Raw genomic sequence first — 23,033 nt, 5'->3', positions numbered from 1 at the left:
ACCTTCATCTCCCCCAACTCTCCATTACAAAACGGATTTGCATCTGGTCCACTGAATCCAAGTGTCAGCAAACTGGCCCACTGCTGCCTATTTTATATAAATACAGTTTTTGTTGTTGTTGTTTTTATGGCTGCACCCATGGCCTGTGGAAGTTCCCAGGCCAGGGATTGAATTCTAGCTGCAGTTACCTATGCCGCAGCTGCAGCAACACCGGATTCTTTCACCTGCTGCACCAGGCTGGGGATCGAACCCGAGACTCCACAGCAACTACAGTAGCTGCAGTCAGGTCCTTAACCCACTGCACTACAGTGGGAACTCCTATATAAATAAAGTTGTATTGAAACATGGCCACCCTGTCATTTATATTTTGTTCATGACTGCTTTTGTGCTGCCGTGATGGCAGGGTTAAATATTTGCAAGACCTACAGCCTGAAAACCCTAAACTATTTACTGTCTGGCCTCTTACAGGAAAAGTTTCTCAGCCTCCCTATAATCTATAAACAAAACTGATCTTTCTGGAAAAGCTGATTTTTCTTAAAAACCAGTTTCAACAACTGTGGTTAATCGCCATGTTTTAATGGGCGGTCCAAGTGATTATTAACTGTAACCCTCACAGATCTTTTCATGTCACTGACCAAAAGTTTTCTTTATGGTTTTTGGATGCCTTCAAGTTTGTGATCATAATTTCAAAAGGCTTTCAGAGTTTCAGTGTTTAAAAACTTTATTTGGGCTTATTCTTTTTACAAGTTATTGTTTAAAGTAAAAATTTTACTTTGAAATAGTTTTAGGTATACAGAAATTTACAGAGATAGTATAGAGAGTTGCCAGAGACTCTTCATCCAGCTTCCCCTATTGTTATATCTTACACAGAAACATGGTACTTTGGTGAAAACTAAGAAATTCACATCAGTACAATACTGTTACATATAGACTTTATTTGTATTTCACTAATGTCTTTTGTTCCAGAATCCAGTCCTGGATCCTATGCAATTTTTCTGCATTTAGCAACTTTTTTTCTCTCTCTCTTTTAAAGAAATTGCATACTGGAGTGTAGTTGATTTACAGTGTTGTGTTAGTTTCAGGTGTGCAGCAAAATGAATCAATTATGCATATACATATATTCATTCTTTTTCAGAGTCTTTCCTCATATACATTATTAGAGAATATTGGGTAGATTTCCTGGTGCTATACAGTAGGTCCTTGCTGATTATCTATTTTATATGTATTGGCATGTATATGTTAATCCCAAACTCCCAATTTATCCTTCCCTTCCCCTCTTTCCCCTTTGGTAACCATAAGTTTGTTTTCTATGTCGGTGAGTTTGTTTCTGTTTTGTAAATAAGTTCATTTGTATCATTTTAGATTCCACATATAAGTGATAGCATATAATCTTTGATTTACTTACTTAGGATGATAATCTCCAGGTCCATCCATGGTGCTACAAATGGCATTGTTTTGTTCTTCTTTATGGCTGAATAATATCCTATTGAGTAAATATCACCATTGGAAAAAAAAAGTTGCCACTATTTGCAATAGCCAACAAATGGCAGCAGTCTAAATGTCCATGATCATCTAATGGAGAAAGAAGACATTATATATGGGATGTGTGTGTGTACATATATATATATACACACCATCCCATATATCCATATATATACATATACCATATATATCATACCCTAGATATATATACCATGTATACACACCCCCATATATATGCATTAATATACATACACACCATACCATATATACACATATATACACATATATGAAGGTACCCATATGTGTATATAACATATACCTTGTCGTCTTTATCCATTATCTGATGATGGACATTTCGATTGCTGCCATATCTTGGCTGTTGTAAAAAGTGGCAACTTTTTTTTTTCCAATGGTGACATTTACTTCCTATTTATAGTTTTCTCTCTTGGGCCTAGTTTGTTGTCTTTTGGTAAAGAAGTTGATTCCGTAGTGAAGATGTAAGCCTGGAAAGCAGAGGCAATAATACCTAATGCTTATAAGAAGCGCTTCGTGTGTTGAGTGCTCACTGTTCTTTGATCACTGTGGAGGGCTTTACACCTGTCATCTCATTTACAGTTACTACCACCCAGCCTGTTAACAGTTATTTTCATTTTAGCTAAGGAAACTGAGACCAGGCAGATTGTTACTTGCCCAGATTTCAGTTGTGGTTGACCCTCAGCTAGGGCCAATAGAGCCAGTTGTGCCCAGCCTCCAAGAATGAGAAGTGTCCCTCTCCTTCACCCCTGCCTTAAAAAAAAAAAAAAAAAAAAAAAAAAAAAAAAAAAAAAGAGGAACAGCTTAGAGATGAAGAAACTGCAAACAGGCACACAGCCAGGGCTGTCTTCAGAATGCAGGTGTCTCTAGACTTGTGGCATTTTGTGCATTTGTAATTGCTGTGATCAAAATCCCTATTTGCCTTGCCCATGTGTCTCTGACTCAGGGGTCCTGCCCCCTGAGTATCTCTGCCTCCCAACTCTCTCCATTCAGCTCTCCGTGTTCTGTCCCAGCTGCTCAGAGGGACTCAGGCTGTGAACTCTTATGCATTCTTGTCGAATCAGGGTTTAGTACTGGCTTGACCTTGAGTAGGTCGCCTTCACCTTTCTGGGATCCTCTTCTCCTGTGTCACGTGGAACCACAGCATAGCTGGGAGCGAGTGAGTTAGCGCATGCGAGTTGTGCCTGGCACAGCACCTGCTGTGCCTGGGAATGGGGAGGGGCTGGGTGGTGATGCTGATGATTGTGGCTGGGCTCAGGGCAGAGAGCCTTCCTGGATGCCCACGTGACAGCTGCTCCCTGCGATGTTCTACTGCGGGACCCTGGGCAACTCTACCTGGTGCTCATCACATTGTGTCATGATTATCAGTTTGTCATTCTCTTCTCACCTGACTGAGTGCTCATGGAAAACAGATGTCATAGTTCCTTGGGTGTCCCCAGGGCAGTCACGGGGTCTGACAGGTAGTTCTCAGAGCATGAATGATGAGTGAGCAGGGCCCTGTTGGAACCTTCCTAATGGGCAGTGCTGGCCCCCTGGCCCAGCCCTGGATTATGGTGACTTGTCACAGGCGTTTGCTTCTCTCCACTGCTGTCCCCCCTCACTGGGCTCCCTTGGAGCCAACTGCATGCTGGCTGAGGAATTCTCCCTCTCTGGCACTTAGGGAAGAACTGCGGCATTTATTTGAACAGAGATTTCCCATAATATACAGATCTACAATATTTCCTTCTGTCTTTATTAACATTTTCAGACACTTTTGCCCAGGACAGCTGTTTGAGACTTCTGCTGTACGTTTCCCAGGCTGGGATGAAAGATCATTTCACTAATGTGTTAGCTTCTGCTTGGGGACCTTGCAAATGCAGTTTTAAAATCTTTCCTTCCAGTGCAGACTTCTGATTTGATTTTGACATCATAAAACCCATCGTCAAATATCTTGGTGTTGGGGGGGATTTAATCACTTCACATAAGCAGTCATTTCTTTGAGATGCAGTCTCCCTGCGTCCCTCGAATTTTAAATTCCCCTGTGTGCTCCTGGAGCCTGGAAACAGGTGCCTGCATTGCCAGCACTGCCCAAAGCCTGACCTGACAGTGCTTTCTTTGCAAGAAATGTTGGCGGCAGACGTTCTCCGGTGACTGGTGCAGCTGTTGTTGAATTTGAACAGTGAAGGCCCTATGTCCCCTCCCCCACTTCTGAAATGTTTGGGCTCTTCTGCTGCCAAGACGTTTTTAATATGCACGTGGAGTCTGGTATTGGAGAAGAGGGGGTTGCGGTTTGATTCGGAAGCAGGCTGTATGGCCGATCTCTTACTTTTCCTAAAAATAAACTCTGCAAAGTGTCCACATATCACAGCTCCTGTCCTACGTTCATTCGTGTTGTCAAGGGTTGTTTCCTCCCCCATGTGACAGCGTACAGGGTCTTTGCCTGAAGTTTTCCCAAAGCAAGAGGGCTGATTCCCGTTATAGGAGAGGATTCTCTGGTCACCTTCACAAGCATGTGTTCTATTCCCCAGCCTTTCCACCTGCCCTCCCCCAAGGCAGGAGACTTCCCTGTTGCCTTAGGAATACCAGGTAGGCCTTCTTTTATTTACGCATTTATTTATTTATATTTTCTTTATATTAGCCTTGATTTACAGTGTTGTGTCAATTTCTGCTGTACAGCCAAGTGACCCCGTCATACCCAGATAGACACATTCTTTTTCACATACCGTCTTCCATCATGTTCTACCCCAAGAGACTGGATATAGTTCCCTGGGTTGGACAGTAGGATCTCATTGCTTATCCATTACCAGGTTCAGTAGAAGCGCTGTCAGGAATGAATTTCTGAGTTGGCCGAAGGACATCTTTGTGTTTTGCATGAAACCTTCTCGTTTCCATTTCATCCTTTTCTTTGAGAAGGAGACTCCCCCCCCCCCCCCCAAGGAAGGTTGGTTTCTTGTACACTGAAAATGGAGAGGAGTCAAGATGCTTTGGGTTTCATGTGTGAAATTGGGAAGAGAGCAGAGAAACATATTAGGGTTTCTTGGTCATTTATTTCGGCTTTGCTAAGTGTGGTTTCTGAGCTTTTCAGGAAGAGTTGACGTCTGCCTCCGTTTTTGCAAACCACAGCGTGGCCCTCCAGGAAATGGGTGGCACTTGGGTGCTTTTTTTGGTCATTGGTCAGCAGTTCTTCATTAAATAAAATCAGTCATTTTTGATCATGACAGTCTAACTCATCAAAAAGACATAGTTAAAGGGGCAGCAGGAAGAAGGAGCTAAATAGGTTTAAAAAAAAAAAACAAACTTAAATTTGGGAAATGGTAGGAGAGAACACTCAAGGTATTTCATTATGTTCTAGCACATAATGAGCTTTTTATTCTTAGATCACCTATCCTTGTTGATCTTTAACCCAAAGACATTCTTAGCCAGAGTTCTCCTCTGTACCACAGGACACACACACACACCCACACCCCCACACCCACACCCACCCAGAGTATTTTCTCAGCATTCCCAAGGATGCTGCTGTCAAGAACTGTGGCATCTGGAAATTCCTGTTGGGACTCAGCAGGTTGAAAACCTGACCGTTATCCATGAGAATGCAGGTTCGATCCCTGGCCTTGCTCAGTGGATTAAGGATCTGGCATTGCTGTGAGCTGCGATGTAGGTTACAGATGCGGCTGAGATGCTGAGTTGCCATGGCTATGGCATAGGCTGGTAGCCGCAGCTCTGATTCAACCCCTAGCCTGAGAACTTCCATATGCCGCAGGTTTGGCCCTAAAAAGAAGAAGGAAGAAAAGAACTGTGGTGTCAGAAATCTGACTCTGCTCGAAGATACCCATGTGGGCCAGCCGTAAGTTCAAGGATGCTGGCAGAAGACATGGGGCCCCTGGTCAGAGGTGAAGAGGCTGTACCAGTCACAGCTATAGCAGTCCTCAGAGTATTTATTCAAGTCCCAGTTCCCAAATAACACCTGCCTGTGGAATGTTGAAGGAGAGGAGCCCAGACCTCAGGAAAACCACATCTTTTACAATGGGCGGTAAAGCCTGCTCTTTGCTCCAGGGGATGACACATATTTTCTCTTCCAGGGCTCTGGGCTATACGAGCATCCTTGAAAAGATAGTCAAGGGCAAAGGCAGCCCAGGCCTCTGCTCACTGAAGTGCAGAAATGCCAGAGACCAGTGCAGAATGGGCTCCCAATACATAGTTGGCTAGAGCCACTCTAGAGTGCAGGAGGGATGTTAATTTATTATGTACTTGGATGCCCAAGGCCCAGCTGGGAAAAACAGCTAGGGCTTTGCCATGGGCTGCCCTTTCCCCAATGTCTGATAATCCTCTAAAGTGTTTAAAGTCAAAGAATAGATAGAGAATATCACAAATTCTCTTTTAAAAGGAAAACTTTATTGATTTTGGAGGAAATATATTTTATTTTGAAGAATAGTTAAAAATGGCTTTTTTGGATCTTATATTACCGAAAAACAAAAGTCAAATTCTGGAAAGTAGGAGATGGCTTATTTAAAGAAGTTTGTGTTTATAATTTCTTGCACCCCCCCAAGAAAAAATTGGGGGGTAGGTTGCTTTTGTTGTTTTGTTTTGTTTTTGTCTTTTCAGAGCTGCACCCACACCATATGGAAGTTCCCATGCTTTGGGTTAAATTGGAGCTACAGCTGCTAGCCTATACCACAGCTCATGGCAACACTGGATTCTTGACCCACTGAGCAGGGCTAGGTATTGAACCTGCGTCCTCATGGGTACTAGTAAGGTTTATTACCACTAAGCCATGACAGGAACTCCTGAGCAGGTTGCTTTTGGAGACACCTGTGGAACATACTATCATCTGACTTCTGCTGGCAGAGGCAAGAATTCAGGTCTTAGGTCTTGAGTGTATTTATTTAATTGCTTCTTGCCTCATCCCCACTCCTTCCTAGCAGAGAAGTCCATGGAAAGTTTCTTGTATCCTTGTGGCTACTCTGCTCCGTTTCCTGAACTTTGGCTGGGTAGATCTCTTCTTTCAAAAAATTCCAATTCTTCACTTGACATATGATACCTCCTCTTATGAATAGTACACAGTTCATGCCCGCAGGACAAGTCCCAAATGAGGCTTCTGAGATGCTGTGAGGAACCCAGGGACTCAAATGCAGAAAGTTAGGTCAAAGTGGAAAAAGTGAACTGGCGAGCAGGGATCCCATAGCACATCGGTGTGCTGACAGACCACAAAAAGTTCCCAGGAAAATAAAGGACAAGGGTTTCCATTGAGAGCTAGACACTGGATGAAGATGGCTCCAGCTTTGGGAAAAAAAGGAAAAAGCCAAGCTAAGGATTTGCCCTCACCTTCTGCATCTGCTATTCTAGTAACTCCTTCACTTTCCAGAAGGGGCATTTTCCCTTTATTTAAAAAAAAAAGTCCACTTTTTTAAAAAAAGAGAGATGTGAGGATTACATGGATAATAGCTGTACAATTTATGACCTTTTAAAGAAGAGCCTTGTACGTACACACATTGTTACTTTGTCTTTGTCCTGTAGCTGTCCTCCCTGATGGTGGATGGATGGCCATCATGTCATCGCTTGACTATTTATGACGAGGAAGAGTTGGTGGGGGTGGGGTAAACAATGCATTTCCCCCCCCTCCCCCCACCGCCTCCAAGCACCTTGAGTAATTGCTGGGAGCTCAAATGGCAATCGGTTTTGGCCAATCATGGTCTTAAATTCTGTCAGAGCTTCACTCATGCCATCCTCCCTGATTAGCAAGACACCATTAAAGGTTCATTTTCTGCTAAAGAATTGAGTGGCTTCTGCTGCGGGTGATAGAGATCACCTTGAGATTTATAGGCTTCTTTGCTTGGTATGAAATAGGTTCTGTGACTTCCAAAAGAATGGCGGGAGAGGGGGGTTGTAAATCAGCTGTTCAGAGAATAATGTGTCTAAAATGTACCTTCTCCCCCCACCTCCTTTTTCTTATCAAAGGATAGAAGACCTACTGTGTACTAAATATCTCTCAAGTCAGTAACAGTGTTTCATGCACGTGACATAGAAAACCCAGTTGTAGTAGTGCTAATACATAGGAATTGGTTGCTCAGATGTTGCCTGAAGATGTTCCTGCGCCGAGCAGTCTGCCCGGCTTTGCGAGGTCTACACAGAGAGTTATGAGCCTGCTCTTAACACAGAGGCGAGAAAAGTACCTAAAACCATCACAGAACCACCCATGCCGACCTGCCCTCCCGTTTATCAGGCAACAGATCTTCAGAGAAGGTCTGCGACTTAGACTGATGGAGAAGTTCTGGTGGAGGCAGCTGGAACTGAGCCAAGGAGGGGACAGACTGGAGCAGGCAGAAGGAGTGTGAGGCCAAGTGGGGGAACATCAGAGGAACAGAGCTGTGGGCGGGACAGTGAGGTTGCCTGGGCAGGTGTGGGGGGCATGCACCAGTTCTTGGGGAGGGAGCTGGTAGACCAGGTGGCTGAGCAGGGTGATGGAGCTGAACAAATTTATGGGGCTGGGACTTGGCTTGGAGACTGTGGTGCTAATAGGGCACAGGCCATGAGAAGGAGATCTTTTCCTGTTAATGATGAGAAAAAACAGAAAGGAACAGCCTGGGAGCTTTTGGAGGTAAAAATGGACTGAACATGATGTCAGTTTTTCTGGAAAAGGAGTATCGGAGAGAATGCTCAGTAATGTAGAAGAATAAGGAAGCTGCTCATGCACACTGGTTTTAGTCCAGGAAGGTGCAGTTGAGATGAAGGGTATCTGGGCAGAGCAGCATGGAATATATCTGTGTTGAGAATATACTTGAATGAAATGAGCATCTTTCAGCTCCGTGCTTTTAAAGCACACGGACCATGCTTTCTGGACCATTGTCACAAGCCTCTAGTTTTAAGATGATTGAAGAATAATTTAGCTCAGATCAGCATGTATTTATTGAATTTTCCATGTTTCAAGGCCCCTTCGTGAGTCTGTTCACTAACCTTTTTACTTTCACTCGTTTTCAGAATTGGCAAACATGAGGGAATGTTAAGGTCACCAGAGGTTTGCCCTTCATTGGTTGCTCCTGCAAATGCTCACCTTCAGTCCACTCTAGAAGTGTCTTAGTGCCCATCGGCATTTTTTTTCTGAGTTGCCGCATATGTGTGACTCCATGAAAGAACTTTTTTTTTACATTTAAAATTTTATATTTATTTTAATTCTATTTTTAATGATTTTTATTTTTCCATTATAGTTGGTTTCTTATGTTGTCAATTTCTACCATACAGCAAAGTGACCCATTCGCATATATGTATACATTCTTTTTCTCACGTTATCCTCCATCATGTTCCATCACAAGTGATGCAGTTCCCTGTGCTGTTCAGCAGGATCTCATTGCTTATCCGTTCCAAATGCAATGACTTGCATCTATTAACCCCAGAATCACAGTCCATCCCACTCTCTCCCCCTCCCCCTTGGCAACCACAGGTCTGTTCTCCAAGTCTATGAGTTTCTTTTCTGTGGAAAGGTTCATTTATGCCATATATTAGATTCCAGATATAAAGTGATGTCATATGGTATTTCTCTCTCTCTTTCTGACTTACTTCACTCAGTACGAGAGTCTCTAGTTGCCTCCGTGTTGCTGCAAATGGTGTTATTTTGTTCTTTTTATGGCTGAATAGTATTCCATCATGTGTATGTACCACATCTTCTTAATCCATTCATCTGTTGATGGACATTTAGTTTGTTTCCATGTCTCTGCTATTGTGAATAGTGCTGCAGTGAACATATGGATGCATGTATCTTTTTCAAGGAAAGTTTTGTCCAGATATATGCCCAAGAATGGGATTGCTGGATCATATGGTAGTTCTATATTTAGTTTTCTGAGGTATCTCCATACTGTTCTCCATAGTGGTTGTACCAGTTTACATTCCCACCAGCAGCGCAGGAGGGTCCCCCTTTCTCCACACCCTCTCCAGCATTTGTTATTTGTGGACTTGTTTATGATGGCCATTCTGACTGGTGTGAGGTGGTGCCTCATAGTAGTTTTAATTCTCACTTCTCTAATAATCAGTGATGTTGAGCATTTTTTCATGTGCTTGCTGGCCATCTGTATATCTTCTTTGGAGAAATGTCTAATCAGGTCTTTTGCCCATTTTTCCATTATGTTGTTGGTTTTCTTGAGTTGTAAAAATTCTTTGTATATTTTAGAGATTAATCCCTTGTCATTTGAATCATTTGAAACTTTTTCTCCCATTCCTTAGGTTGTCTTTTTTTTTTTTTTTTTTTTGTGGTTTCCTTTGCTGTGCAAAAGCTTGTCAGTTTGATTAGGTCCCATTGGTTTATTTTTGCTTTTATTTCTGTTGCCTTGGGAGACTGACTAAGAAAACATTTGTATGGTTGATGTCAGAGATGTTTTGCCTATGTTCTCTTCTAGGAGTTTGATGGTGTCTTGTCTTACATTTAAGTCTTTAAGTCATTCTGAGTTTATTTTTGTGCATGGTGTGAGAGTGTGTTCCAGTTTCATTGATTTACATGCGGCTGTCCACCAAATGAAAGAGCTTTGAACATTAAAAGGCCGCTGTTGAATTATTAGAGCTCTAGGTCATGGGCTTGACTCTGGATTCTTGTGACTTTCCTTATGATCAGAAAATATGAATACCTCCAAAGTCCAACAACGAGTTTTGACTTTCGGTTTCTGGTGTCCTAATTAGTGAACGGATGTGATGCTAGGCCAGACAAGACTAGATAGATCTCCACACACCTGGAGAAGGACAATGAGGCCTCTCTAGTTTTGCTCTAGTTTCAGGGTGTGGCTGTCAGGGCTATACCCCTGAGGGGATGTGGAGAGGACTCTCCCTTGGGGTCATCAGGAGAGATCAAGGACTGATCACCCTAGCCACAGAGGAATGGGGTGGCATGTATCTGGTGTTCTCTAGCCTTTATACTATTAATCCTATTCTTCAACCTTCCACTCTCAGCCCAAGCCAGGCCCGGCCATCCACGGTCCAGTGGCTTAACCCTCAGTCTCCAACCACGCCGAGCTGCAACCCAGCTCTGACACCGCCTTCACCCAAGCTGTCGCCTTTCCCACTCTCTCTTCCTGCCACCATAGTGGACAAGCCACCAGAAAGGTACGTGATTTGGAGTATGATGTAGGATCTGGGGGAGGCACATAGAGGGGCTTGATCAACTTGAGCCAGGTTCTCGTATTCCCCCATGGAAGAAGCTTCCAGCCTCGTGGACTTTGTGACAAGACGTACAACCTGGTCTTAGACTGCCTCAGTTCAAGAGCAAGTACGTTCTTAGGAGAAATTTGTCTTATGTAAGACCTGCTTGAATCTGCTCTGTGTTTTTAGTGTTGGTTGTGCATCCCTGAAAACTACATATTTTAGAAGGACTTCTCATACATGAGCAGAAAGCATGTGCTTTGTCTTTTTTTTTTTTTTCTCCCCCTCCAAATTAATTATTTATTTATTTTTGCCTTTTTTCTTTTTAGGGCCACACCCATGGCATATGGAGCTTCCCCAGCTAGGGGTTGAATTGGAGCTGTAGCTGCCAGCCTACACCATAGCCACAGCAATGCTAGATCTGAGCCACCTCTGCAACCTACACCACAGCTCATGGCAATGCTGGATCTTTAACCCTCTGAGCGAGGCCAGGGATTGAACCTGCAACCTCATGGCTCCTAGTTGGATTCGTTTCCACGGCACCACAATGGGAGATCCCCTGATAATTTTATTAATTATCCTGCACATTTATTTTTTTCCTTGAAATCTTCTTCAGTATTTAGTTAATGCTTCCATTTGAGATAGCACAAAGTTAGAGTCATGTTAATAGCTACTAGTATGCTAAAGACAAAACAATTGGAAGAGAAAAATAACCACCTTTTTGCATTGCATAGATAGGAAACAAAATACTTGAAATGATTCTAAGTTTATTTAACGTAGTTCTCAACTTAATGTTCATCCTTGAAATATTTTTGTGTTTGCCAGCAGATACTAATAGTAATTTTACTATGAGATTTTATCATATGTTTTTTGATAAGGCTTCTTTGATAACAAATTAGATTCACTTTTATGCATAATTCACTAAAAGTGTAAGATCTGACACTTTTAGGAAAACTAATACTTTTTTTTTTTTTGGTCTTCATAGGGCTGCACCTGCGGCACATGAAAGTTCCCAGGCTAGGGGTCAAATCAGAACTGCAGTCACTGGCCTACACCACAGCCACAGCAACGTGAGATATAAGCCGCATCTGCGACCTACACCACACCTCAGGGTAACGCTGGATCCTTCACCCACTGAGCAAGGCCAGGGATCAAACCTGTGTCTTCATGAATACTAGTCGGGCTCATTAACTGCTGAGCCATGATGGGAACCCCAGACAACTAATACATTTTCAAATTAAAATTTTAGTTCCTGTAAAACAGTGGTCTACTAAGTGTGGAAGACCATGTGGATTTTACATAATTGTGATAGAGGATTAGTGATGGGCTAAATGGTTGTTGTCTTTTGTCCTTGGGAGGGTGATAAACTTCTTTTTTTTTTTGTCTTTTTGCCTTTTTTCTAGTGCTGCTCCTGAGGCATATGGAGGTTCCCAGACTAGGGGTCTCATCGGAACTGTAGCCGCCAGCCTACGCCAGAGCCACAGCAACTTAGGATCCGAGCTGTGTCTGCAACCTACACCACAGCTCACGGCAATGCCGGATCCTTAACCCACTGAGCAAGGCCAAGGATCGAACCCGCAACCTCATGGTTCCTAGTCGGATTCGTTAACCACTGCGCCACGACGGGAACTCCGAGGGTGATCAACTTCTAATGAAGCATGGCTCTTGGGTAGATAATCACCTATGCTGGTTATAGGTACACATTTAATATGAGAGATAGTAGGGGAATTGATAACAGGATAATTAGGGATAATAATTAAAAAATCATTTTGCTATGAGGAGATCAGTGTGTTGTTGCCGTGTTTTTCTGTTCGTTTTTTTAACTACTGCCGGGAACTATTATGGTAGTCAGTTAACCTAACATGGTGGTTGTAGTTGTGGTGGTTTTAGCCTCAACTGAAAAAATAGCGCATCATTTGATCCCACGACAACCACTACTACCCCCATCACTTCAGACAGATGCATAGCAGTGCTTTGTGTGGTGGCCGTTAAGTTCATGTGTTGTATTGGTTTGGTGACGGTTGTTAAGTTCATTGAAAGTAATGGTGGTCATAGCTTGAATAGTAGAAATTATTGTAGTGCCTTTATGGTAGCGAGTTACATAGAATATATGATGCTTTTAGATTAAGCTAAAATTGTAATGGTTGCCTACTGGGTTGTTGGTTCATTAGAAGCAGTGGTAGTGACGATAGCTGTCTACTTTGTCAACCTGGATGTTAGTTTATTATCATGTCACTTAACTAGGATTAGTGGTAATCTTGGGGCAGAGTGAATGCATGATATTGACATAGCTATCTTGTAAGAGAAATACATTTAAGTGAATAAGTAGCAGTGGTTAATGTGGTTGCAAATGATAAGTTTACTTCAAGTACTCGCTATAGAGAGATAAAGTAGGAGTGGTAGTGGCTGTTCTCCTAGTAGGATAGTGCTAGTTGTAAATTCAGCTGAAACATTGGTTTCCATTGCAGATGTCACCTCAGTTGACATTGTTAAAGCCATGGGGTTATAGATTCTTTTTTTGTATTTTTTGCTATTTTCTTGGGCTGCTCCCGCGGCATGTGGAGGTTCCTATGCTAGGGATCTAATCGGAGCTGTGGCCGTCGGCCTATACCACAGCCACAGCAACTCAGGATCCGAGCTGCGTCTGCAACCTACACCACAGCTCACAGCAACGCCGGATTCTTAACCCACTGAGCAAGGCCAGGAATCGAACCCACAACCTCATGGTTCCTAGTCAGATTTGTTAACCACTGAGCCACGATGGGAACTCCTAGATTCATTTTTAGTGTCAGAAATCCTGTTGAAGTACTACTGTTATTTTCAGAGTAGATTCTGAAAAATTTTGAGTGTTTATGAATGAAGTTTTGGTTCTTGCTTTTGTATTGCTACATTTAGTGGTGTATGGAGATTCAGTTTAAATGGAAATGACTCTTTTGCTTGTAGGCTCAGGTGGGAGGTTTAGGTTCAGTTCAAGGACAGCTGGTGCTGTAGTGGAAGGTTTAGTAAAAGTGGAAGTTGGAGTTATTACATATGTAGTTTCAGCTGAAGTGGCAGTGGTTACGTCTAAGTGTCATAGGTTCAGTAGAAACTGTCGTGCTTCCAGATTCAGATATGTTTTGTTTTAAAGGAAGGTGAATGGGATACTGAAAAGAGTAATTAACACGACCATTTAATGGGCCAGTGATCAGAGGCCAGAGGTGCTGGCTTTTGCAAGCCCTTCTTCCGGGGCAGCAGGCTGAGGCTCTTCTCCCCATCAGTGGCTTCCCCTGCTCCAGTGGGGGGACGAGTGAGTTCGGACGCCTCCTTCTCAGTGTGCAGCTCGGTTTCTATCCTGCTCCACTGTGTCCTTTTCCCAAAAGGACACCCAGGACATTTTGACAAGCGGTGAGAAGCTGAGCCTTCTGTGCCTTTTGGGAGCAAGAGTGAGGGGGTCAAATAAAGAAGACCCGGCTGGGAACAGCAAGTCCCTTTCAGGATGGCGAGGAAACAGACAGTCAGTGTAGACAATTGGTGTCCATAGTGCACAGCTGAAGCCACTTAGTGTCTGTGTGCCTCTGCCCTTCACCACCTCGCCTCCTGTCTCAAGTCACCGGTGCCTTTCTGTAATAGATTAAGATGAAATGCTTCAGACATAAACATGCCTTGTGGTCCTAATAACCCTGAACGACAGGAGAGGTCATCCCGCTGAGGAAGGAGAAGAGAATTAGGTGAAGAGGTTCAAGGAAAGCTTCTCAGAGAGGCTCCCCAAAGAGAGGGTGGAATTTGAAACCCATCATTTACTTGACAATCAAGGGCTGAGGTTTTGCCGGATGTTTGCTTCTCTGATAATTTCTTTTGTGGAAGGGGTTGCCCTGCGGGTGACATATAAATGAGATTTGGGGAAGTGCACGTGGGGGAGGGGGGGTTTCTGGCTCCCGGTCTCTCACGTTTCAATGTGTGTCTCCTGCGTTCCCTTTGCAGCGTCATCAACCGGAAGGCACGCGCGGTGTACCCCTGTGAAGCAGAACACAGCTCGGAGTTGTCTTTCGAAATAGGAGCAATCTTTGAGGATGGTAAGTGTTTGCGGGAGCTTCGTGGTGGGATGTCTTCTTTCAGCCCAGAGGGCCTCCCCATGAGAGCCAGCAGGTGGCCCCTGGTGGTGGGCTTGTCAGAGCATGAGTCTATCCCTTGATGCTGCGGATGGGTGAGGGGACCCACGTGGCTCCTGGGAACCAAACGCCAGGGGGCTATAGAAGCCCATTTCCGTTTTAATCTTGGTAATTCTCCAGCCCTCTCAATTCTTCAGGGTCTTCGTTCAGGACATCTTTCTCCTGCTCTAAAGAAGCCAGTGCCACTTGGAGTTAAGAAATATTTCTGACTTGCATCTTCTGTTTGCTTCCCCTGGAGTCCCCAACCCAGCCTCCTAAATGCTTCAGGTTCACCGGCTCTGAGTTACAGGAGAGTAGTATTGTCGACGAATTGTGGTTTATGGTTCCCTTACCCTTCCTATGCCTTACATGATGTCTGCTCATTTGAATAGTATATGACTCTCCTGATACAGCTATTGACTTGGCATTTTGAAACCAGGGTAGAGATTTTGAGTGTTTAATATTCACACATAAGCGTTTAGGAGCTGTGCCCAGCTCTGAATCTCACAAATTCATCCTGTGGTTCGGTGTCTATCTCTCCCCCCACCCCTTTTCTTCCTTCCCAATCCCGCTCATTATGAAATTCATTGGTTGCTATGGAAACAGTGAGGTTGCGTGTGGGTGGAGCTGCCCAAAAGAGTTCTGGGGAAGCAGTGAGAACCTGAGATGCTTGCAATGGAATGGTTGATTAGCCAGAATGTTTGGAAGCTATGGGGTAGATCAACACAGAGCCTGGCGGGAAATTGTCAGTGACGCAGCATTTGCTGATGATTGTTTTTCAGAAAGCAGGTTGCCTCATTTAGAATAGATTTCTATATCTGTGTGATACGTACTCATGAGAGCCAGCGACTCTGGATAGTGTCAGAAAACAAACAACTAAAAACCCCACATATGACAGAATTATACTTTATGGAGGGATTTTGTTCTTCGAGTAGAGGCAAGATGACTCCTTTGTCACCATAATATCCATGCATGCAGTGCTGCCAGGAGAGGAGGACAAATGAGCTGCCCTGCTTCAGGCCTGGCACATGTTGACTTTCCATATGGCAGAAGGGGAAGCTGAGAGCAGTGGAGCCCACCCTCTGAGGGACGCTGAGGGATTTTGATGCTGTGTGGTTAGATGCATTTGGGAGCCTCTGAAACCCCCGATGCCGAATTGCTCCTGAGATACTGTCCTTGGTGGAAGGTGTATCTATTGGGATGCTTTGGGCCGCAAGTAACAAAAACTGATAGTACTGGCTTAAAGGTCACAGAAAATGGAAGACTCTTAAGCATGATTTAGTCTTTTCTTTTCTTTTCTTTTTTTTTTTTTTGTCTCTTTAGGGCCACACCCACGGCATATGGAGGTTCCCAGGCTAGAGGTCCAATCGGAGCTGTGGCTGCTGGCCTACACCAGAGCAACGCCAGATTCAAGCTGCGTCTGTGATGTACACCACCGCTCATGGCAACACCAGACCCTTAACCCACTGAGTGAGGCCAGGGATTGAACCTGCAACCTCATGGTTCCTAGTCAGATTTGTTAACCACTGAGCCACGACGGGAACTCCAGGATTTCGTCTTTTCTGTACGTTGGCACCTTCATCTTCCGTGCATCGTTGATCTCTTTAGACTTTAGAGCTAGTTAGGAGTATTTGCTCCCTCAGAACACATCTAATGACCCTTCCTCGAATGGCTGCAGGTCCTCTCTTCTGATGACCGATGCATGCCAGAACTCAGTGCCCCCAGCCTCAGCTCCTGTTGCTCCAGGGGGCCGTTGTTTATAATTTCAGCCCCCAGAGTGTTGCCAGGAACACTTCTTTCCTGCACACGCAGTATGTAGCCCCACCCCCTCGAAATGCCCAAGACATTTTTCCTGTGTTCACTTGTCCATTTGGTATCTTCCACCTCTCATCCATGCTCTTGCTTTGCAAGCTCCCTGTTCCCTCGTGTGGGGCAGGCAACAAAGGAAATTGGTGTCAGGCATTCAGGGACCATTGGAGAAGACAAAATCCAGGTCCCAGTGGCCCCTGGGCCATGATGTCAGTAGTTACATAGTTGCAAATATATATAAGAATAGGAAATCCTAACCCAGAGTGTGGAAGTGAAAGGGATCTTTAGTAATCACCTTGCTCAGTAACTGTTTGTTATTTCTTGGGCTTACTGTGTGAGCCTGGAATTGAGTTTAAATTATGGGCAGAGGATTTGTTTCTGTAGTAGACTCTCACGCTTAGCGGTTGTTCTGCGGAAAGGCCTCTCATACCCTCCGGGGGGCGCTGTGATCTTCTCTGGGACCAGGGGTCCTAAGAAATACATTACCCTGCTGACGGGTCAGCCCTGCTCTCTTTCCAGATAGGTGGCCCTCCAGCTGCTGGACCCACTGGGAGTGGTCTCCATCGCCAGGGCTGCCTGGCATTACGATTTTGGGACAGGAAGCCTGGCTGCCTTGCTTGCCAGATTTTGTTCGTTTTTAACCTGGAGACAGGCTCTGTCCATTGTGTGGGGAGCAGGTGTGGCCCAGATTAATATTTAAAAGCTTCTGGTGATTCATTTTAAAGTCTCCATGTATATAACGGGTAATCCTTGGAAAATGGTTGGGCATTATCTTAGAAAAGTGACCCTGTATAAGCCCTGCAACCTAGCAGTTGTGTTCCTACATATATTCTTAACATGAGGGAATTTAGAAAAACACATGAATTAAAAAAATTAAGTGCCAGAAGACTATATAATGTGATTCTGGTTAGCCTCAAAAATAAACAAAATAGGAGTTCCCTTCATGGTTCGGTGGTTAAACAAGCCTGACTAGGATCCATGAGGATGCGGGTTCGATCCCTGGCCTCACTCAGTGAGTTAAGGATCCAGCATTGCCGTGAGCTGTGGTGTAGGTGGCAGACACAGCATGAATCCTGTGTTGCTGTGGCTGTGGTATAGATCAGATTCAACCCCTAGCCTGGGAACTTCTATATGCTGCAGATGTGGCCCTAAAAATAAATAAATAAATAAAACAAAAATAAACATAATAAATAGTATATTATTAGGGACATATACATATGTGATGAAACTGCATTTTAACGATCACTGACTGGGGTCAGAGGGTGAGAGACACAGCTTTGAAGCTGCTGATCACCTTGGAGCAGAGAGGGTGTGAGGCGTGGGGACAGTACAGGAACAAGCCCAGGACAGAGGCCTCCACGTGGGCCAGGCTGCATCTTTTTTTTTTTTTTTTTTGTCTTTTTTGCCATTTCTTGGGCCGCTCCCGTGGCATATGGAGATTCCCAGGCTAGGGGTCGAATTGGAGCTGTAGCCACCGGCCTACGCCAGAGCCACAGCAATGCGGGATCCGAGCCGCATCTGCAACCTACACCACAGCTCACGGCAATGCCAGATCCTTAACCCACTGAGCAAGGGCAGGGACCGAACCCGCAACCTCATGGTTCCTACTCAGATTCATTAACCACTGCGCCACGACGGGAACTCCCAGGCTGCATCTTGAGTGTGGGTTCCTGCTAGTTGTTGTTATGTGATGATCTAGATATTTGTCATTAGTATTGTTTCTAGGAGACCAGATTCTGTTCTGGAAGAAGCTTCTCACAAATTACCCTTATCACTAGCCCAATGTCCTTGTTAGGGGGTGATAAACCGGGAGGACTTGGAGAAATTACCATGAGATACCACCTTCCACCTATTAGGAGGGCTCTGGTCAAAAATAGAGAAAGTAGCAAGTGTTGGCAAGGATGTGGAGCAGTTGGAATCTTTGCGCAAGGCTGCTGGGAATGTAAAATGGTGCAGCTGTCATGGCAGACAAGGCGGCTGGGTCTCAAAAATGAATCGTGGAATTACCGTATAGGTCCAATAATTCCTTTTCTGAATATGTACCTCCAAAGAGTGGAAAACAGGGACTCAAACAGATATTTGTACATCCGTGTGCATAGATAGCTCTGTTATTCACAATAGCCCCAAAGTAGAAACAACCCAAATGTCCATTGGCAGATGAGTGGCTGAACAAAACATGGTCTATACCTGAAATAGTGTATTCAGCCATAAAAGGATGAGGTTCTCACACATTCATTCACCCCGGATGAATCTTGAAGACGTTATGCTAAGTGAAATAACCCAGTCACTAAAGGAGAAATATTGTACGATTTTACTGATATGACTTATCTATAATAGGCACACTCCCAGAGACAGAACACGGAATAAAGGTTACCAGGAGCTTGGGGAGGGGGAATAGGAGGTTAGCGTTTTAGTGGATACAGAGTTTCAGTTTGGGAAGATGGAAGTGTTCTGGAGGTGGACAGTGGTGATGGTTATACAACAGTGTCAACGACCTTGACGCCACTGAGCTGTACACTTAGAAATGGCTAAAATGGTTAATGGTATGTTATATATATTTTACCACAAATTTAGAAAAACCATGGAGTCTTCTAGTGGCCGCAGCAGGTTAAAGATCTGGTGGTGTCACTGCCATAGCTTGGGTTCAATCCCTGGCCCAGGCAACTTCTGCAAGCTATGGGCACATCCAAAACAAAGAAACAAGCAAACAAAAACCGTGATAGCAGGAAGCCTTGTTGTAACCATCGTTAACACACTCATCAGGTTCTGAGGATGAGACTTGCCCGGAGCCACACAGCTCGGCAGTGGCAAGATAGGGTCTGTGGCATGGTGGTAACTGTCCCACAGCTATCACTCCCCAGTGCCCACTAAGTCAGTGCTTTCTGTTTGCCGTGTGTCATGGGAGTCTTTACAAAAAAAATTTTTTTGGAAATGTCTTCTTAGGGCTGCACCTGCAGCATGTGGAGGTCCCCAGGCTAGGGGTCAAATCGGAGTTGTTGCCACTGGCCTACGCCACAGCCATAGCAATGCAGGATCCGAGCCACGTCTGCAACCTACGCCACAGCTCACGGCAATGCTGGATCCTTAACGTACTGAGCGAGGCCAGGGATTGAACCCATGTCCTCATGGATCCTAGTCAGATTAGTTTCTGCTGAGCCATTATGGGAACTCCTAAAAAATTTTTTTATTGAAGTCTAGTTGATTTACAATGTTGTGTTAGTTTCAGGTGCACAGGGAAGTGACTCAGTTATTTATATATATATACACACATATGTATGTGTGTGTATATATATTCTTTTTCAATATTCTCTTTCATTATAGATTATTGCAAGATCTTGAGTAGAGTTCCCCTGTGTGATACAGTAGGTCCCTGCCGATTATCTATTTTGTAGAGTAGTATTATAGTAGTAGTACTTTGTATGGAATAGTTTATTAATCCCAAACTCCTAATTTATCCCTTTGCCTTTTAATGAGTCTGTCTCTCGATGTGGGGCATGGAGCTACTGACCTGCCCTGTGCCTCCCCCCAACTGCCACCACCCCAAGATGGAGGCTGGGTGGCAGCCCGATGTCAGGGAAGGAGGGGGCGTTGTCATTCCTTCCCAAGGTCACTCCTTCTCAGAGACTGAGGAGGGGACCTGCTCAGGCCTGCCGTGTTGCACGGCCCCTGGGCACCTCTCCCATGGAACCCAGTCCCTCTCCCCAGTGGGGGTCGGCACTCTGGTGGCACTGCCAGTGGGGGATTAAGCAAGAGCCTTTGAAAATCCTTCTGTGAGGGGTGCGGAGAAAGGGATGCTGCCAGGTCATCAGGAGGGCGCATCTCTGGTTCTTTTGTTTATTCACCCTTTCAGCGAATGATCCTAGTCTGGCACTGTGCTGGGGACATGAGATGTCTCATGTTAGCACCCAAACCAGGAAACAGAGTCTGTGTGTGCGTGACACGCGCACACCCCCCCCCAACACACAGCATGTGGGTGCATATGTGGGGGCTGGGAGCTAGCCTGGAGCTTTGGGGTGGTGTCGGAGGAAGGGGATCCCTCCACTGGTGTCTGGAGGATGAGGAGGCCTTGTCCAGGCCCAAGTGGGGAGGAGGGCAGAGGACCAGCTGTGTAGAGGTCATACTGTGGTTGCTATGTGAGTCAGTTATAAACTCCATTTGCTAAGTTACAATCTGCATTGAAAAATAATAGAATCCAATGTATTTCATGTAGAGAAGCATTGTTTTGAGATGTTTGTGTGTTAGGTGGCATGTGTGTCTGAGTTTATGTGTGTGTTTGATGCCTGCTGTATGTTTTCCGATGGGTTGTGGTTGTGGCTGCCTTGCCTCCCGAGCTGTCTGCTGCCCCCCCCCCCCCACTCACATCCCCCCTTTTCTCCTGCGCACACGCCTGCTCCTGGTGGTGGCCGAGGCCTGAGCTGGGCTGGCCCACAGCTGGGGGTTATTAAATGCTTCCTGACCCTGGTGATGAGCGTTTGGACCTCGTGCCCTTTGCTGTCCAGCCTCCGGCCATTCTCCTGATAGCCGACGTGGCTATTTATGGAACCTGCAGGGTGCGGGGAACTGTACCCAGGTGTAAGGCCGAGCCCTGCCCTCGGAGCTCCCTGTCCAGAGTGGCAGTCAGGCAGGTGTCCAGACGATGCCGGTGAGGCCTGATAAATGCCGAGAATGACCGAAGAAGACTCTCCAGAGGAGACGGGCCCTAGAGGTCTCTGAGAAGAATTCCCCAGTCAAGAAGGAAGGGCAAAGGCCTAACGGCTCAGGTGGGGATTTCTCTGGCTGGTTCAGTGCACTGACCTGGATGATGTGCTTCTGGGCAGTGTGGGGGCAGCCAGGGAGGTGACAGGGCCAGGGGCCTGTGCACCAGACCCACCGTGGCTTGGGTTTGTTCCTAAAGACTGTGTTTGATGCAGGGGAATGCCTCTGATGAACTGCATGTTCTGGAAGTTTCAGAGCTCCTTCGTGCCTGTGGATGAGAAGCAGCCCAGCAGAACTTGGTGGACTGATTCGGAGGCTGTGATGCCCAGAGAGATGAAGGCTTGCGGGGGAGGGATACCTATAAATAACACTGGTTCTCCTGTTCGGACTTGTAACCAGACAGCCTGGGAACGGCGGCATTCAATATGGGTGGAGCCTCTGAGATGCTCAGGGTACGGTGAATTCTTACGAAGCTGGGGGCATTTTGGTAACAAGGGGATTTTCTCTTCCTTTTCAGTGCAAACCTCGAGGGAGCCTGGCTGGCTCGAAGGCACTTTGAATGGCAAGAGGGGTCTGATTCCACAGAATTACGTCAAGTTGCTGTAGCGCTGGCCCCTGGCGGCCCCACGCAGACCCTGGCCGGGGTCCGGGAGCACCGTCTGCCTGGGGCAGAACCCACAGCCGCCTGCCAGGACAGACCAGGAGGACGGACAGATCACCGATTGGCACTCCAGGAGGGGGAGGGGGACTTACTGCTAGAGGTGGGGGGAGGGGGGCGCACGGCTCGGACCTGCGTAGGGCGGTGCTGCGGGAGGAGGGCATCTGGATGGACAGAAGACACCTTTCACCTGTCAGGCCTTGGGACTTGGAACTTTTAATTATCTGGTTTATAGAGCAAGAAGGAGGGCAGCCCTGCCTCCCTGATCGGAAAGGCAATTGTGCTTTTCAGATGTGTCCTTGGCTCTGGAGGGGCCGCTGCGGGCGTGCGCGACTGCACTGGCCTAAACCTTGAGGGCCGCAGGCAGAGGCTCCTTACCTGGGGCCGGGGGTGGAGGGAGGGAGCGCCCTGGGGACCCCAAGCTCACTGGACTCTGGGCACCAGCGGATTCACGGCCGGCTTCTCCATGCTGCTCACAGTGCACTGTTAGCACACACTGCCTTTCTGCCCCAAGTTCTCTGTACATGAAATAAAATACGATTTACTCTTGGATTTGTGTCCTCACACGGGGAAAGGTGGTGGCATTCACTCCCTCTGACACTTTATGATTCGGCAGCTGGCGGATGGAGATGCCTTTCCTCTTGGCGTGGCGCTCACAGGTGGAACGGCTGAACCAGAAGCCTTGCTGCTTCCCAGCAGGGCGTGATTCTGGGGGGCAGCAGCCCCTTCCAGCAGCCCGAACCAGCCTTTGCCCCATGGCCTGCGTGAGCCCTACCCAGGCTGGGGCTGGGGCTCAACTTCAAGGTGCACAGCTCTTTCCCTGCCCCCACTCCCACCCACCTCTGCTTCCCAGGCCTTCAGGTCTCATCTGTCCATCTGAATTAGGCAGGACTTTGGGGCAGAGAGTCAGGTGTTGGGATGTCCCTGGAGCAGCCTCAGTCAGCCCCTGCACAGGAGGTGGGCCGAGGGTGCTCAGGTCCCCTGGGATGCTTGCTTAATCTTTCCAGCCTCAGACTGGAGACACAGGCTGAACCAACCTCTCCGGCAAAGGGGCACTTTTCCTCTGTCCCCTGATCTGAAGTCCCTGGGATGTGGAGCTCATTTTTACGGATTCCCTGGATAGTGAAATCAGC

The 23,033-nt window shown here is 46.0% G+C and overlaps 1 protein-coding gene across 14 annotated transcripts in view; it reads left to right on the top strand.

The window, feature by feature from the left end:
* Window positions 1-22,450, top strand: part of ARHGAP10 (Rho GTPase activating protein 10) — a 349,411-nt gene extending 326,961 nt beyond the window's left edge. For all 14 annotated transcript variants that reach the window (XR_014812815.1, XR_002346408.2, XR_014812818.1 and 11 more), the window contains 3 exons: window positions 10,423-10,575; window positions 14,572-14,663; window positions 21,760-22,450. Coding sequence is in view for 11 of the 14 variants with exons in the window: in XM_084972711.1 (XP_084828837.1) it covers window positions 10,423-10,575; window positions 14,572-14,663; window positions 21,760-21,848 (334 nt within the window). In the remaining 3 variants the exon portion in view is untranslated. The remainder of the gene's footprint in view (window positions 1-10,422; window positions 10,576-14,571; window positions 14,664-21,759) is intronic.
* Window positions 22,451-23,033: the final 583 nt, after the last annotated feature.

This window comes from Sus scrofa, chromosome 8, assembly GCF_054392235.1.
Source record: "Sus scrofa isolate SSC_HxYL_T2T_F1_AM1 chromosome 8, Sscrofa_HxYL_maternal_Yorkshire_Landrace_v2.0, whole genome shotgun sequence".
In the NCBI taxonomy this organism is placed as follows: Eukaryota; Metazoa; Chordata; class Mammalia; order Artiodactyla; family Suidae; genus Sus; species Sus scrofa.
Note: the sequence above shows the minus strand (reverse complement) of the source record. Positions and strands in the feature narration are given on the sequence as shown.